At 44.8% G+C, this 16,283-nt stretch overlaps 1 protein-coding gene across 4 annotated transcripts in view; it reads left to right on the forward strand.

Annotated features, from left to right (window-relative positions):
- Window positions 1-16,283, forward strand: part of LOC118507200 (autophagy protein 5) — a 62,255-nt gene that overhangs the window by 3,257 nt on the left and 42,715 nt on the right. The window contains exon 7 of one of the 4 annotated variants that reach the window (XM_036045281.1): window positions 31-14,928. The exons of the other annotated variants lie outside the window; for them this stretch is intronic. Coding sequence (XP_035901174.1) covers window positions 31-125 — 95 coding nt within the window. The 3' untranslated portion in view covers window positions 126-14,928. Of the gene's footprint in view, window positions 1-30; window positions 14,929-16,283 lie in introns of those variants that run through there. 4 annotated transcript variants of the gene reach the window in all.

The following is a 16,283-nucleotide window of genomic DNA, read 5'->3' on the forward strand; positions in this document are numbered from 1 at the left end:
TTGTTTCATTTCCCATCCATTACCATCAAGGCAATCGCAAGCATACCCTCCCGGACACAAAGCTACACCCAAACAATGCCCGCTTTGCATTAGCTCTTCTCTATCGGGGTGCCTTGCTATTGTGATCCGTTGTCCTACGGTACGGTGGCTCCTGAGTCGAAGGGATGGCATTGTGAAAATTATTGGCATTTTCGCCCAGATAGGCAAGCAGAGATAGGGGGCGCTATTGTCCTGTGAGTCAAACAAACCTGCACCAGGGTTCCTGGAGCAATTGAATGGGCACCCAGACGGAGGGATGCGAACGAAGGACAATACGTGATGGTGCGTACGTTAGGGATTACCCTTAGCCCAGTGGTGCAGGTACCGAGGCAAGGTACCCCTGGGCGGCTTGTAAGTCTAATTTGTTCCACTGCAATTGCCGTATCCTTGAACTGAACTCACATTTCCCATCTCGTGTGATCGCCTATAGCAAGTACAGTATGGGATGTCCTGCCAGGAAATCATGCGAGACAGCACGGAGACGTTAGAAAGATCCATCTCGGTGGGTCATTTCGAGGGCCGCATAATACGATGCAACCGGATAGCTAATTTTCTCACACTTGTCACACCAGGTGTGGCAACGGTGTGTCCGCGCCAATTGGACGGAAGTGATATGTGTTACCCGACTCGCCGACCTGATGTGCCGATCGACAAAATTGATATTTTGTTTACGAATTTCCAGCGCGTCCGGCCGGAATACGAAATGAGGGTTCAATTTTTCGTCCCCCATCGTTCGCCCCGGTCGCCATACGCGAAATACGCGGTCGCCTCCGGTCCGCACTCATGTCTCGCGACTCATTAATATTGCTAACGAGCGACGATTATTTCTATGTCGTATGTATTTAAAGCTCTAGTCTTTTTCGATTTTCGATAGGCCGATTTTTCGACTTCTACCCTGCCCTGCCCTGCTGTCGCTCCACTCCACTCCATCATCCACTTTCGCCACATAGGTCTATCCCCACTAACTGGTGAGGTGGGGACCAGCGGACGAATCAAAGCGATCTGATTTGCCGGATCCCGTACCCCTTGGTGGTATATGCAAATTGTGTGCCGTACGCCGAAATTTTGCGATTGGTCCGTGCCGGCGTACGACGCGTAGACCATACCACAGGTATATGCGCGTCTGTTGGTCTGCTAGGGGTGGTTTTTTTTTTGGAAGTCTGCGCGCAGAGAGACGATAGACACGAATTGATGTATTTTATGGCCAATTAGGATGGTGCGCGATCGCATCCGTTTCGAATAGTGCCGCGACGGGCGAAGGCCAGTAGTTTTGAGCCGTATTTAGGAGCAGACCTCTACAACAAATCCACCGTGTGACTTGTGTCCTGCGGGGTGGGACAATTTATTAGCCCGAGTGTGATCCTGGTGCTAACATTTAGCTGCCATGGGTAGCTGTGCAACCTAATAAATTGCGCTTATTTTCTCTTCTACAACAGTTTAAATGTTGACATGCCATAAAATTGCTCTATTTATGTACAACAGTGAACTTTAAGCTCTTTCCATAACCGTGTGTTAATATATGCAACGAAAAAACACAGGTCGCCATCTATCAAGCCGCTTCCTTTTCTTGAACCCACTTCAGATTACATCTAATCAATGATGAAATTTTTTTTAATGAATGTTTTCTTTTAATGAATTCAATTAGCGGCTCTCAATCACGCACACACAATGTTTGGTAATAGGTGTCTCAATCGATTGTTTGCTTATTGGACGTTGAATGCTGGATTGACAGTTGCAGGTTGAAGAAAGCGTACCGGCTTGCCTGACTTCCGCCTCAATCGAAAAAAAAAAAAATGACGGATCGACGGGTACGCGCGACGTATATCAGCGCTGACAGCTCCCAATTTCACGCTCCGATCGATCACATGACTCAACTTTTCCGATCATCATCTCGTCACACGCTGCAAGATGATAAGCAATGAAATAATTGATGGCCAATCACGGGGACGACTTCATCACCTTTTCCATCGGTCTGGGGATGGCTGTGAAAGCTGGTTAAGAACAGCACCCCAGCCAGTGTGTTGCGATATTTGAGGACTCTCTCGTCTCCACTTGTCCGAGTCTCCGTAAAAGAATAGTGCGTTTTACTAGTACGCTCACGTACAATCAATTAGCGAAAATTTGTTCACCCTCCTTTGCCGTTCGTCCTCGGGTTTCGCATATTTCATGTGTCGGTCGTCACCTGTCAAGTGTCACAGGTGTGGTTAGTTCTTCCGCGCGGCCGTGCACCACGATGATGGGCAACCATCGTCGGTGAGTCGCGTGTGCCATCGGCAGTCGTCCGATCTACGCGATTCTTGATACGATTGCCCGTGCATATTTGTTTACCAGATCGTCGTCGATTGCACGAATGAGATGGGATCGGTTCATCGATTCGTTGGCTTTCGCTAGGGGGTAGGGATATGTTTTTGGGGTGTTGCAAAATCAAACCCAACCCCAACCGGGTACGGCACAACACCTCCCATGCCGAACGAAGAGTGGGGGCCGAACTGTTTTTGGCTAGTGTGTTTATTAAAGGAGTATGTTTGTTGATTGTTTGAGGTCTTTGCGTATACCTTGCCGTGCCATGGCTTGGAGTAGTGTGCCCCCGGATGGGGCGGGCCGTCGATCGTTTATGTACGATAAGGATGCCTTGCGCATCACCGAGGGCCGGGTACTTGATGAAACTATACGCGAGACTATGCAATGCGCACGACAGTCTAGCTAGTGTCATCTATCAATTAGTCGTTTGTCGATGGATAGCTTGACGTGCCGTTGTCGCTTTATAATATCTGATTTATGGGAACTAACCAGACTCGCTGTCCCCCGTGACAATTGATACTAAAACATTCATGGCCTGCTGGTGCGTCGTCGACCGAACCCTTCAGAGGACCACTCCGCCAGCTCGTGGTAGCATTCCAACCGACGGTGACGGGTGATGTTATACCAAACCGATTCCTTGCCCTGAAACTAAGGTGGATGTGCTACCCAGATGAAGATGGATCGGCCGGATAGCTGTTTGCACTAAGATGTGTGAATTCAATTAATATCAACAATTCGGTGGCATTTTTCGGCTGGCAAACAACAAACAAATAAATTTCAAAACCGAGCGTTGTGGGTGATGAACCGGGTTTCGGGTTCAATTGAGGTACCGGTTGTATAGCATTCCTGGGATGCCACTGCCGCCGTACTGCTGTGCACATTCCTTGCGCTGGTGATCTACTTCGAAAATAGCAAAGCATTCTTCCCAGATTCTGGGGAAAACGAAATTCTTGACTGATTTTACCCTCACGCATATTTTTCACAATTTCAATTATTATGGTGTGACGATTGTTGGCAGGTCCCCGGGCCACAAAAGGAATTTTGCGATGGGTTCGGTAATGTACTCGGTACGTTGGCTAGAATTTTTCAAGCAATTTTGCTCTGCGATGCTAATTGGATTTAGTATTGATTTAAGGAGACGCGAGTACGTTTGATGTTTTAGCAGAGTAATTAGCAATGTGCGCGATCATAACACAACAAGGAAATACGCTCGCAAAAGAAATATTTGGGAGCTGAAAGGGTTAAATGTTGATTATGTCAGCGTGGCCATTGTTTTGGTATGATCTTAAATACAACATAGACATTATTTTTCTTAAAGGTTCTGAACTCTCTTGACATGAATCCTGATGTTGGCAAATATTTGAAGAACTCTTAAGAAGCGTAAGGTACCTGTGATACGATCACACCAAGGTCCAATTAATTGCTGATTAGATATGTCCAGGGGGCAGTCCGGAGATAACGGTGGCGGTCATCACATGGTAGGACCGGAGTTCAAATCCCTTCCAGACCGCCTTCTCCCCGTATGCAGGACTGACTAACTTGTTACGGGTAAAACCAACTGCCAGAATTGTGGCAGTCCGAGAGCTCTCGAGGTTGTAGTGGCAAGAAGGAAGAAGAAGAAAAAGATTTGCTCAGCAGCACCGTTAATTAGTTGATAACGGCGGTATATACTTTAATATTCTGAAACAACTGTGCAAGAGTTCAAGTTGCATAAAAAACCCTTGAATAGACGCATGATTGGACTATGTCCCATACAGCGGATATATTGACTTGAAAAACAGGATAAGGAGTATTGTACAAAGGCTCTTGTGGGATTAGATTCACAATATTTGGAACATCTTAAGCGGAACATAGGCTTTCCTCCACGCGACAGGATTCACTATTTGAATCTCACCCGGAACGTCTCCGCACTCTAATGCAGCAAAGACTATCCAGATACAATAAATCAGAAATGTTAGGCAGAGACCTCTTGAGCTTGCAGAGTTAGCAGAACCGAAGATCATCAGCTAGTTCTCCAATGGTCAGATAAAGTGGTCAGTACATGAGGATTTTAGTGACTGTTGAACTCTCTCAGATCATTCCAGGTTTAACATAGATCTCCATATACTAATGTGCGACTTAGTCAGTTCTCTCTGTTAAGCTATTAAGCTTGGAACGTTAAACTGTTAAATCCAAACCCCAAGTATCCGGGCACGATCATTGCATGTAACAAAACTACACAAATAATTGCGCCTGCGTGTTGATCAACATTCTTTAATAACTATGATTGCAATGTGCAAAAATACCTACCAATCTTCCTCGTTTGCCAGCTGGTGTGGAAAGCTGAAAATGGTTGTTATTACCCACCGAAAGTGAACAGCCCACCATCTGTGTGTTCCTACACTTGTTTGCCCGTTGACACCTTGGCGATTGTTATTTTTCCACACTCAATCATCGAACCTGCCGATGCGTTTGTGACCCTGTTTAAGTACGGTATGCAAAGTGTGTTTCGCTGTGCCTGCCTTTCAGGTGCCTACCCGCACCCATCTGGTCCACCTAGCCCGGGAATGCACTTTCCAAGGTGTTGGCGGTTAAATATTGTTTTAGGAGCAGCCCTCGTCCGTTGCTGCAGTCAGGTACGATGCAGCCCTGAAAGGACGATTAAGCTAAATGCTTTGCAGCTTCCCGGTGCTAGCTGCTACACAAACAGTACCGTACGGGACCGAGAGTCGTAAAACAAAAGAACCCGACGGCCGGGTTTCTTAAGAGGGACACCACCAGAAGGACATACGGACCAGGCCAGTGTGTTTTACGGGTGTAATGAAAAGCTAAAATAGAAGAGCGACCATAATGATGGATCTTTTTGCCGTATTGATGCCGCTGCCCATTTGCTGTGGGTGTCCTGGAGGTGAGAGAGAGAGCTCTGTAAACGACCCTCACGGAAGGATCGCACCGAAAAGGTACCTGTGCGCCTCCAGCAAAGAAAAAGGACTGCTGTTTATTCAGAAAGGTGTGAATATTTTATTACCATCGTAAATGTATAAATAAGGCACCGGGCAGGAAGATCGGCACCGGCGGCTGCGATGGTAGAAGAAGAACAACGAGGCGCATCCGCACATGGCGGGCTGTTTTATGTTGCCTGCTCGAGAGCGCCTTATTTGCAAAGGAATTGAGGAGAGCGATGGCATCTGAAGAAAGCGAATGCCGGTGCATTCCAGCGGAACCGGTGCGAAGTCTGGTGCCTGTGCGCCTGTGGGCCAGTTTACGCACACCTCACCAGAAAGCGAGAGGTAATTTGAGCCAAGTGGTGATTTTATTGCTTTCCCTCTGTATGTACGGCCCGAACAGCGGTGAACAGCGATCGTAAGGAATGGGCGCAGAAGACAACCAGAACTATCTCCATGTTCCTGAAGGTGATAGAGAATCTTGAACACTGCTCTTTTCGGCATTGTTTCCCTTACATATCCTTGAGACTTTCCAAAGAACCTGCCGGGACCGGCAATAGTGTGCCGCACCTATTCACTAGTCTCCGAGAAGGAACCTGCCCGATGGATGATGGACGAGAGTTGCCTTAAAAAATGCAAATACATCTTTTCGAGAAGGCATCGGTGCAAAGTGCGTCGTCGGCGCTGCGTACCTGCCATTCATTCAGCCAGCATCTCTCCCACGGTTTTCCGTGCCGGGCACAATACCACCATCGGACCTCGGGGTGCTGCGGGACGGATTTTCTTCAGTTAGTCAGACAAAAATTTGCATAAATTATTATTTCTTGCAGCAGCGTACCATTTGTGTCCGTGGATCTTCTTTTGTATGGCAGGTCGATTGGGGGAGTGCCTGACGCATCTTCAAGCAGCTTGGGGGGTATTGTTACCTATGCACTCGCCAAGCCGTGGCTCTTTGTCTGTGCATTGCTAATGCTGGCTGAATGGGAACGCATTTCGTCTTAAAGCTATCATCTGGTCGCACGGGAGAAAGGGGACCTGTCGGTGAAGAAAAACGGGGAAAAAAGGATTTAAATTCAGGTACAGATGCCGTTAAAAGAACAATCAACAAGAAACAGTGCACCGAACATTGCAGCGGTCAAAGTATGGACGTGTGTGGTAATTAATTCGGATATATTTAAGACACTAAAAGGGTGAGAGAAAGATCTTTGCAGATACCCTAGATAAGCCTATTTATTTGTTTTTTTTTTAATTGCCTAAGAAGTCTTAGTATATTTACTGTTTTGAATTTTGGAACTTAGAAGAAATAATTGTATACTTCTTTTTTTAAACTGCGCCAACTGCGTTTTAAACTAAAGTGAATTGCTACGCTGATACTCACGTGACTCAACCGTCAGGGCTATCTGTTTACATGGTTGGATGGTTTTTTTTTTATCGGCTAATGATGCATTTCTGCGATAACGTGGCACCTCGCGCAACATTATCAATCATCGCGAAATAGATTATCTGGTTTGTTTTAATTGAAAATCATGATTCATTGATAACTACTTTTCGTGGACAACATTGGACCTACGTGAATGAACGATAGAATTGCTTCTAATAGTTGAAGGATGTCAGCGTGTGTATTTTACTCAAAATCTGGGTAAAGAAAAGGCTCAAACAAGGGTCTTTTATATGCGTTTTATCATGAGGAATATTGTACATCACACAACGATTATAACCACTACGGATTTTACAACTTCTTCTCATTTCTGCAGATAGCGAGGAACAGAAGTGTCCATGATTATAAAACATTGCGCCTGGGTTCTTTATCGTTGTGAAATTTAAATGCAAGAGTAAGAGCTTATGTTTGAACTTTCAAGAATTTACCAGACAAGATGGAAATCATTATCAGAAACTCGCCGTCTACATCAGCGTCGATGTCGTCCATTTCCCCCGGGGTCTGATGAAGAGTCTGCGTTGTTGTTCGAAGATCGATTTTTAGGCTAAATCTCTAGCTCTTGCATGAGGACCTTGTCATGACTTGTCTCGGGAGAGAATAGAAAATGCGAAAAAAATATTTTAAAGACATCCATAGGTCCCAACTAACTGCTGAATGGCTTTTGAAGAATGATTCTTGCATGTAAGAAGACGACGACTGCTAGGACACAGGGTCTTCGTAACTACCCTTATAATATTTATTTTTCTTACATTTTAGTGTACTTCTGGTAGGGACTATTATTCAGTTCTCAATTTCCCACGATATTCACCACACCACATCATCGGCCATCATCGTTCATCTTGATGATCACGTTACATCATATTAGCAGAAGCAGAAGAAAAAACGCTGCACAAATATTGCGATTGGAATGCAATCACCTGGGAGGGGGGAGCACACAAACACACAATGTGCAGCAACATTGCACTCTCCCTTTTTTTCGCTACAAAAGAAGGAAGAAATCGCTTCCACACCAAAACTGCGTCATCGATCGTACTGATAAGAGGGAACAGTATTTGAAAATTAATATTTGTAAAACGGTTGTACACCGGGCGGTGGAAGCGGACCGCAAGCGGGAAAAAGGTGAAGGGAGTGTAGGTCAGCCAACCGCGGATGTTATACCCTGCATGGAGCCGTTTTTCGTTGGCTTATCGCGGCCTCCAGGTTGCACTTTGGAGCACGCTGTGATGAGCGATTTTGCTGTTGGACCGATTTTCGTTTTTTTTTTGCTGTAGGGCCGGCAAGTTATCGGGATCGTGTGGTATCAGAAATTAACGTCCGAAAGCAGGAACATAAGAAAGGGGTAACAATCACCGTGGCGCCATTAGGGACTCTTCTTATCTTCGATTGATGATTGGACCGTACCCATCATCATCATCATCGCCGTGGGGCTTTTTTTGGAGGGTGGAACAAAGTTTGCTAAAGGTCTCGTGTGTTGGTTTGGTTTGTCACATGGGGGACGAATTCGCGTCCGTTACCTAGATAGGTTCCCGGGTTCCCGGGTGTGTCGACGATGGGTGGCTGACTTTTTTTTGTGAACATATTTTTTTCGTTAGGACCGTTTCGCTCTCAATATTGGCTTGCGGTAAAAACAAAACCCGCAATCAGAAAGCAAACCGAACCGAACCGGTGGCCAACATTTTGATGGGCTGACATCACGAGCACGAAATAAAACAATGACCTAATCGGTCATCAGCGTATTTTGGACGCGCGCGCGGCACCAAAGACACAAGTGCGCGCACAGTCCGCAGCGCTGCCAACGGAAGAGATTAGCCATCGTGTCGCCCCGTGCACAAGAACCGGCAACAAATGAAACGAAAATACAAAGCAGTAGCAGCAGCAGCGGGAGGTCGTGTTCGATTGCGTGCGAACTAACACGTCGTACGGCCGCTCCGTTTCGAGCCCTGCACAACGGTTAGCCCTTTTTCCTGCGCATTGATTGGCACGCGCGTGTTTGTTGCTTCTAACTAGCGCGGCAAGGGTGCGCGCGAAAGGCGATCGAAGTGGCGCAATTTTTTTTTAAATTGAAAATAAACCTTCTCATCATGGCGCTCGATCGTCAATCATCACCAAGCACTTAACGATCGAAATCTTACCGATCGCGCAAAATTTAAACGAAGCGCATTTGCATTTGATCAAAGCTTTGCCACTGACTTACGCCTGGGTGCGTGAGGTGTGGGAGAAGGGAGGACGGGGGTTGTATGTAGGGGTAGCATTTTTTTTGGGGGCTGTTCTTCGTCACCACATTACACACATACCTTTGGTTGGAGGGCTTCAACATCCGACGGTCCCTCTCTAACGCACAGCTCACCCCAGTGAGGACGAATGAAAGAGAAAGCTTGTTTTTTGGGTTCCTTTTTTGCGATGGCCCAAAACGTTTTTTCGTTTGTTCTTTGCCGCTTGAATGTACGCAAATTTAACGTTAACGCCAACAAAAACACACCGTAAAGAAAGTGTGTAACAGGTCCGCTAAACACTCGGGCAAAACGTAAACGTTCACGATTGATCTTATTTTTAGGCAATCTTGGTTGGTTTTATATTACGTGTTAATTAACAGTTTATGGTTTTAAGTAGGGTTTAAAATTATTTTTTGTCGGATTTCTCGGCATTTTTAAGTTTTTTTTTTATGTTTATTTAGGAATAATTAATTTCCGCATTGTTTCATTGAAGATTTTATTTGGTTTTATAGCTATTAAACTTAGCTCACATGCTATAAAATACAAATATGGTAAGCTAAGTATTATAATTATAAGGTAAACTTTTATTTCATATTTAATTTTAAATTGCTTGTTACTTAACATTTTTGTTCGATTATTACTGAGCTGATTGTAGTAATTGCGGTCCAAAAACTCCATCTTTTCTTTTTCTTGTCATGCGTCAACAAACATAAATCACAGAAGCGCTTCTATTTAACGCCTATCATGACTTCAGCTTGTAAATCTCAATCTACTAGCCAGCTTCCAGCAAAAGTTTGACCAATAGGTAAACGCATTCAGAAGAATTTGACAACAATGTATACCATTTTGATTGATTAATCGCTAAATATAGGTCTTATATACGCTACATGGTTATAATTTCTTCTAAAATATGCATAAATCTTGCACAAAAAAAATACTCATAAAAACACTAAAACAATCGTTTAATCGAGCGTTGCATGAAACTTATTTTAGGTTTGCCCGAAAAACAAAATCTTATACTTTTGACGATGGTCAATCGTGCCTGTCAGTTCGTATGAAGATCTGCCAACACCGAATCGGCAAAACACATTGGTTATTTTCTAAATTTTAAGTAAAACATATTTTATAGTAAAATAAACTTAGCAAATAAGCTTTAAAAATAATTATAGTAAACTAAAACAAATTCTCTATTTGTCCTGAACCCAATGATTAAAATTTCATAAGAAAATCAAAATCTTTACGTTGATATTTTTGAATGAACACTTGGTCCATATCTTTTTTTTTTGTTTGGTGGTAATTGTTCCTAAATGACACCTAACGCTTTGCTGTCCATCACCGGGTTTTCCCCCCGTAACGTCATCGCGCAAAGCGTGTACATGGGGGGTAATTTAATTTGAAGTATTTTGCTCACCCCACGTTACTGCTGTGCTCAGCATACTCATACAGCCCCCAAAGAGACGCATCGTGGAATCCCATCCCATCTTGGCAACTTGGCACCCGTTAGCGGAGTGGCATCCACATTTTTTTCGTTTTTGCTGTCACGCGCATCGCCTCATGCGAAAAGCATCTGCCACGGGGTTGTCTTTTATGTTTTGTTGAATTAGAAGAGTGAATAGTTTTTTTTTTGGTTGTGCAGGAGAGGAGACGAAGCGATCAATGAATGGTTGGGTAGAGGAGGGCGCTAAATAGGACACTAAGTGCAGATCCGGTCGTTTTGTAGTGTGGTGTGCAGCTCTCTAAAAGCGGATTTGCCAACGAATCCGTGTGCTGCTGTTGTTGGTTAGATGTGTAGATCGGACGATAACGCTGAGTTTCAGCAACATGCTACTAATTAATTTTTTTTATGGTTGGATAGAATTATGGCAACAAAAATCTCTGAATATTACCATTATTCAGTAGTTGCTATAATTTATGTTTTGTTTAATTATCTTGAGATATTCTCAATTATTCAACAGATCATCGTAATTATCGCAAACTATTAAAGCATTTTCTCAGTTTATTTTATTCTTTAAGCAGAGCTGCATAACGCCCATTAGGAGGCTCTCGGTTAAGATGGCGCATTGCCTCATGGTTGCATCATGCAACTGCACATGCGAATCCAAGCGCAAGGTTTCGGAGGTGAAGAGGCGGCGCCCGAAGCAGAGGAACACACGATTCCTAAGTGAGCGTTGAGAATGTTCGCTTTATTTTGGCAACGGTAATTGCAATCGAAAACAGAATCCCATCCGCACAACCTCAGCACACCATCAGCAGAACCCGCGTGTGACATCTTGATGTGGCGTGGTTGAGATGATTTTTTCTTTCTCTTGCTCTGCTTCTTGCCTGGCTCTGCTCCTGTTGTGGCAGTGAAACGGTGACTCAATCGCGCTCAAAATATCCTTACGGATGAGGCAAGCGCGAGGTGAGTGAGTGAGGTGCGAAACGGAGGACGACACACCCACCTAGCCCAGCGTCTTGGTGCAACAACAACAAAAAAAAGGGCAAGTTGTGGCGGTGTTTGGCACATTACAGACAAATTGAGGCCTGCAAAAATTCCGCTCAACAACGTGGTCGCCCCGGTACAGCAAGGGACCGACCGGTTGGTGAGGACCGCTAGGGGTGATTTCGAAAATAGATCATCTCAACCGACAACAACCATCGGCTCCCACCGCCAGCGACAACGGTCAACGATTTGACGTACATCAAACGAACGTGTACTCGTGGGAAGGGTGGTAGATCACATCCCACCGCTCGTCCCCATTACTTATCCCTCCTTGACGAGCTGGGTGCCGAGTTGTTGAGCTAGCCAGCAAGGGCTTCAGAAAAATCGATCACGAGCTATCTGCTACTGGGAATGGATTGGTGTTCACTGTTACAAAATTGAGCATCAATCGGTGTCCTATATCGGGACACGTACTTAGACGAGCCTCCGTCTCATCCGTACAAAAAGGGAAAAAGTTTCAGCAACGCTTCGTCCTACGATTGTCCTTTGGCGGGACGTTTTCCTCCCATCTAGGGGTTAACCAAGTTAACCCGGTGGGTTGGCGCATCCCAACAAAAGATTGAACGTTCTTCATCAACTGCCACCGACTTTCGTGGCTCGGTCGTGGCAGACAATGTGTCTTCAGCGGCTGCCGTGTCACTGTGGGTTTTTGTGGCAAAGGTGTGTGTGTGTGTGTGTGTGTGAGCGGTTGCTTGTAGCGTTTTTTTGTGGATGGTTTTATACTTATTTTTAAACGCACTGAAAGCGGTCACCGGTCATTATCGTCCGAGTGCTGCTGCGGTTACATGGCGGTGAAGAGGTTTGACGTGATTTTTCCGAGTAACAATAACGCCCGCGTGCCCAGCTGGTCGGTGGTGGTCATTGGTCTTGAAATGACGTACGTTGAGCATGCACGAGAACAGACATTCCACACAATACAGGAAAAGGTGTATGGAGGGGGGTTTCCTTCGGCCGTTTGAGGTGCATGACTCCGTTCCGTTCAGGTTGTTGCAGCACACGAAACGGGGCAGTCCAAGTTATGAATGGCATGAAAGATTTTGTTTTTTTTGTCTGTGGAAGTGAACGGGCATTTTTCTAAGAGCTGTAATAGAAATAGCTTGTTGTAAACATGATATAATGGAAGACTTTGTAGAGTGAAGGTAATTTCAACCTCTCTTATTCAAATTGAAGTTGCTTATGGTTATACATGAGCTTACCATTAGAAGAGATCTCTCTTTATATCGCTTGGTATCTACAAACTTCGTTAGTCTAGGAGAACAGCTAGACCTAACAACTGGTTACTTCTTCTTGGTTTAACAACTTGGAAGGACTTTCTTGACATGTAAGTCCTACTTGGAAAACGGTTTAGAGTACTGTCGTATGAAAGATCAGGAGCGCTTCCACTTAACGCCTTGATCCTGAAGATTCAACATGATCTTGATATTAGCAACAGAAACTGGGTCTCTGGTTATTGGCAGAAGAGACCTCTAATACATGCAAAAATAGCAAGAATTTACAATTAGAAGGATATAATGTTCTCTGAGGAGGAGGAAGATGCTACAATGATAAGCTCTTCAAGCAGTACGATGATCTAACCATCGTGGAGCGAATTAGACTCGCCAGGCTCCGATGGGCTGGTCACGTCATGAGAATGACACCGGACGACCCAGGTCGTAAAGGTCTTTTAGGCCGTCCGCACGGACAGAGGAGGTGTGGTAGGCTCAAACTGAGACGTAGTGATGGTGTTGATAGCCGTCCCGCCAGAACGGCTGGGGTAATCGATTGGCAGACGAAGGCGCTGGACTATTCTGTGTTTTCAAGATACCGAGCAGAAAAAATGGATGCATTTGATTTCATATTTTTATAATAGGCAGATAAGTGCCTCCAATACGAGGCAGTTTCTCAATGGCCGCCATAAATCAGCTTCCCCCCAAAAAAAAAACGCTGCAATAAAAACTATAGTTCAATAGAGTAACATTCCACACATCTGACACAGGCGAAAGAATTTCGATCTCCTTGAGCCTCAAAAAAAGCCAAAAAATGGTGCACCGCAAATCAAAAATTCCTCCGCACACCGAACCGGATGGTGAATGGAATTTTTCAATTTTAGCCCAACGGATGAACGCCGGCGTACCGGATCCTGCCAAAGGCCTTCTAATGAATTATACCGCGATGGGAAGGAAAGGCGAACAAAAAAAAAATAGTTATCCATCTCAATCCTTCCCGGATGAGGAATCTTCGGCCGGGGGGAGTACGATGAGGTGTGTGTGTGTGTCAAGAAGCTGCTCGAGATGAAGAAAAGAGCTAAAAATAATATGCGCCAATCGCGGCGTGGAATGGTGTGGTGTGCCCGCCCCAAAAAACGCACCTTCCGATTGACAGGATCTTCCCAAGCAGGCAATCAGCTCCAGAATGATCGGCGGATTTAAATCGGACCGGCGACCCTCGGTTGAAGCCCTCCGAAATGGGTGCGGTGTTTTTTTTTTTCCTGGAAGCGGAGAAAGATCTTGGAAACAGAGGGTCGCGAGATGGAAATGGGAGATTATTTTGAATGATTTTCATTGTCCCGATCTCGGAGTACCGCGTACCCCGGAGCGGGGGAACAGAAGCGACGTACGCTGTTGTAGCAGAATGTGCCGCCGAGGAGCCGAATTTAAGGTGCGAAATAAGCCACGAGTGGGCAAAGAAAAAAGCGAACCCACTAGGGGGGCCACTTTACTGAGGTAATCTTGATGAGTTCCCTTTTTTATTTTTATTTTTTCTTCTAACTTTAATATTTTTTGTGAAATTGCTTCGGGCGAGCACGACGACGATGTGTGCCGCCTTGCAAAAAGGAGCGATAGAATGATCCGTTGCCGTTATGGGGCAGGGTGGCGTCATCCGACGAACGAACCCGTGGAAGTTGGTTAAAATTAACACACGCTTAACACTAACCCCCTCGAAAAAAAAACACTCTCCCTGTGCCAGAGGCCTTTCAGAGGGAGAGAGCAACAAAAAAAAAAGACCGATCCTGGGCTCCTCAACGTCTCGCTGTGTCGGACGCTATCTTTTCCATCATCACTCTGGGTCCGCGCTCTTGTGGAATTTTGTCTTTCCTTTTTCTGGTCTGGTCCTCGCTTGGACGTCCGTACGCGGTGAACTCATTTCAAAGCAATTTTCGATCCTCATCGTGTCCGACGACTCTTTTGGGGTGGGGGGGATTGTATTTTGAAGCCGTTAGGGAAGCACCCTCGAGAGGTTGGTTTATTAATTTTCTAATCGCGCTTTGACGAGCATCTTTGGCGCAGCATCCCTCGATCGTTCTCTAGAGCATTTGTGGAGACCGGTTTAGGCAACCAGAACCAAGTTTCTCGATCATACGCAGATACGATTCACACATGGACGATGTGGTGGGGTTTTGAAGCGTTAGCGTTAGGGGAACTCATCAAGAGCCCGCTTCCACAGTGTTGTTGTGAGTAGGTAGAATTACCAGAGCGAATGATACGCACTGTTTGACGGTTTTGGGATTCCTTTGGGGACGCTTGAAGCGTTCGAAGAGATCTTTGGGCCAAAGCAAAAAAAAAAACTCCACACAGGCTCTCGCCTGGAATGTTGTTAAATCGTTTTCACAAGGAGCGAAACACAAACGCCATCCGCTGGCACAAAGGAACCGAGAAGAACTCAGCCTTCTTTAACCCTTTCTATCTTTCGCCGTTGCTTCGAATCCCTTCGTCGGTGAAGCAGTGTGTGGAGCAACTATTTAATAAACCAAATAACGAATTAAGCATTTCCCGGAACGCGCTATGGCCTTCCCCAATATGCGTTCAGGGCTGCAGAAGTCAAGTTCTCCCGAAAGTCCATAAACTCTACCGAAACCGATGGGTGGTGGCTCTTGATGATGGGGAAGCTGATTAAGCCGAGAATGATGCAAAGGGAAGGAAATGGTTTAGAATTGTTTCAATGTTGGATGTGGATGTGATGTATGTTCGCTGGGATACAATGTCATTGGCGTTCACCATGGGATTCAGATCGTATTCAAAAACTTTAGAGCAGTGTCAGCACTACAGTAATTGATACATCTTGAAGTATTTATCCTTGGATGCAGTTAAATTTAGTTGCTCAGTTTGTACAACAAGTCTCCACCTATAAAACAAATCGCGATTTTGAGATAACAGACAAACCAAGCAATGTACGACTTAGTGAACCTCACATTGTTTTAAACATGGCGACTCTTATTGTAAGACTTCAGAAGTGCTCTATATTAGATCACTGCACCGAAACCCAAGGGAAGTTAAATCGAAATAGAAATGAGTTTCCAAATGTTGTGGACTCTAGCATCCTTTGCTCTAGAGTCATAATATTTATTTAAACGTCTATTGATCGGGGCGTCTATGATAGAGGTATCAACGGTGCCAGTCTTCATACGGCAGGACAGGGTATCAAATTCCATCCGGACCCCGTTCCCCTGTCGTGAGGACTTACTATCCAACTGCTTGGTATCTATCTAAGAGTATCTTGGTATCTGGTAAGAGTCTAGTAATCCAGAAATGGCAAGCATGTCCTTAAGAGGTCGTTAGGCCAAGAAGAAAGAGAGAGAGAGAAGTTTTAAACGTATTTAATTTACTGATTTACGTTAGGATGCTCGTAACAGAATTTTTTCATTTCTATTTCTTGTGATATTTAAAATTGCTATGGATTCTCATTAAGTTTAGATGAATTTTAATTATCTCTGATACTTCTTCAGTAATAGCTCTTGCTTGCTACAGCTAATTATAAACTTATCGTCTACTGAGGGAATGTAGAATGACTTGTATCAATTTTAATTAGTTTCCTTGTTTGTTTTTTTCTTCTTTTGTCCTAATTCTTGACATATTTATGACATTTTATTATCGGTTTCTTTTTTATATTTCAATAGTCAATTAAAAGAA

This window comes from Anopheles stephensi, chromosome 2 (assembly GCF_013141755.1).
Source record: "Anopheles stephensi strain Indian chromosome 2, UCI_ANSTEP_V1.0, whole genome shotgun sequence".
In the NCBI taxonomy this organism is placed as follows: Eukaryota; Metazoa; Arthropoda; class Insecta; order Diptera; family Culicidae; genus Anopheles; species Anopheles stephensi.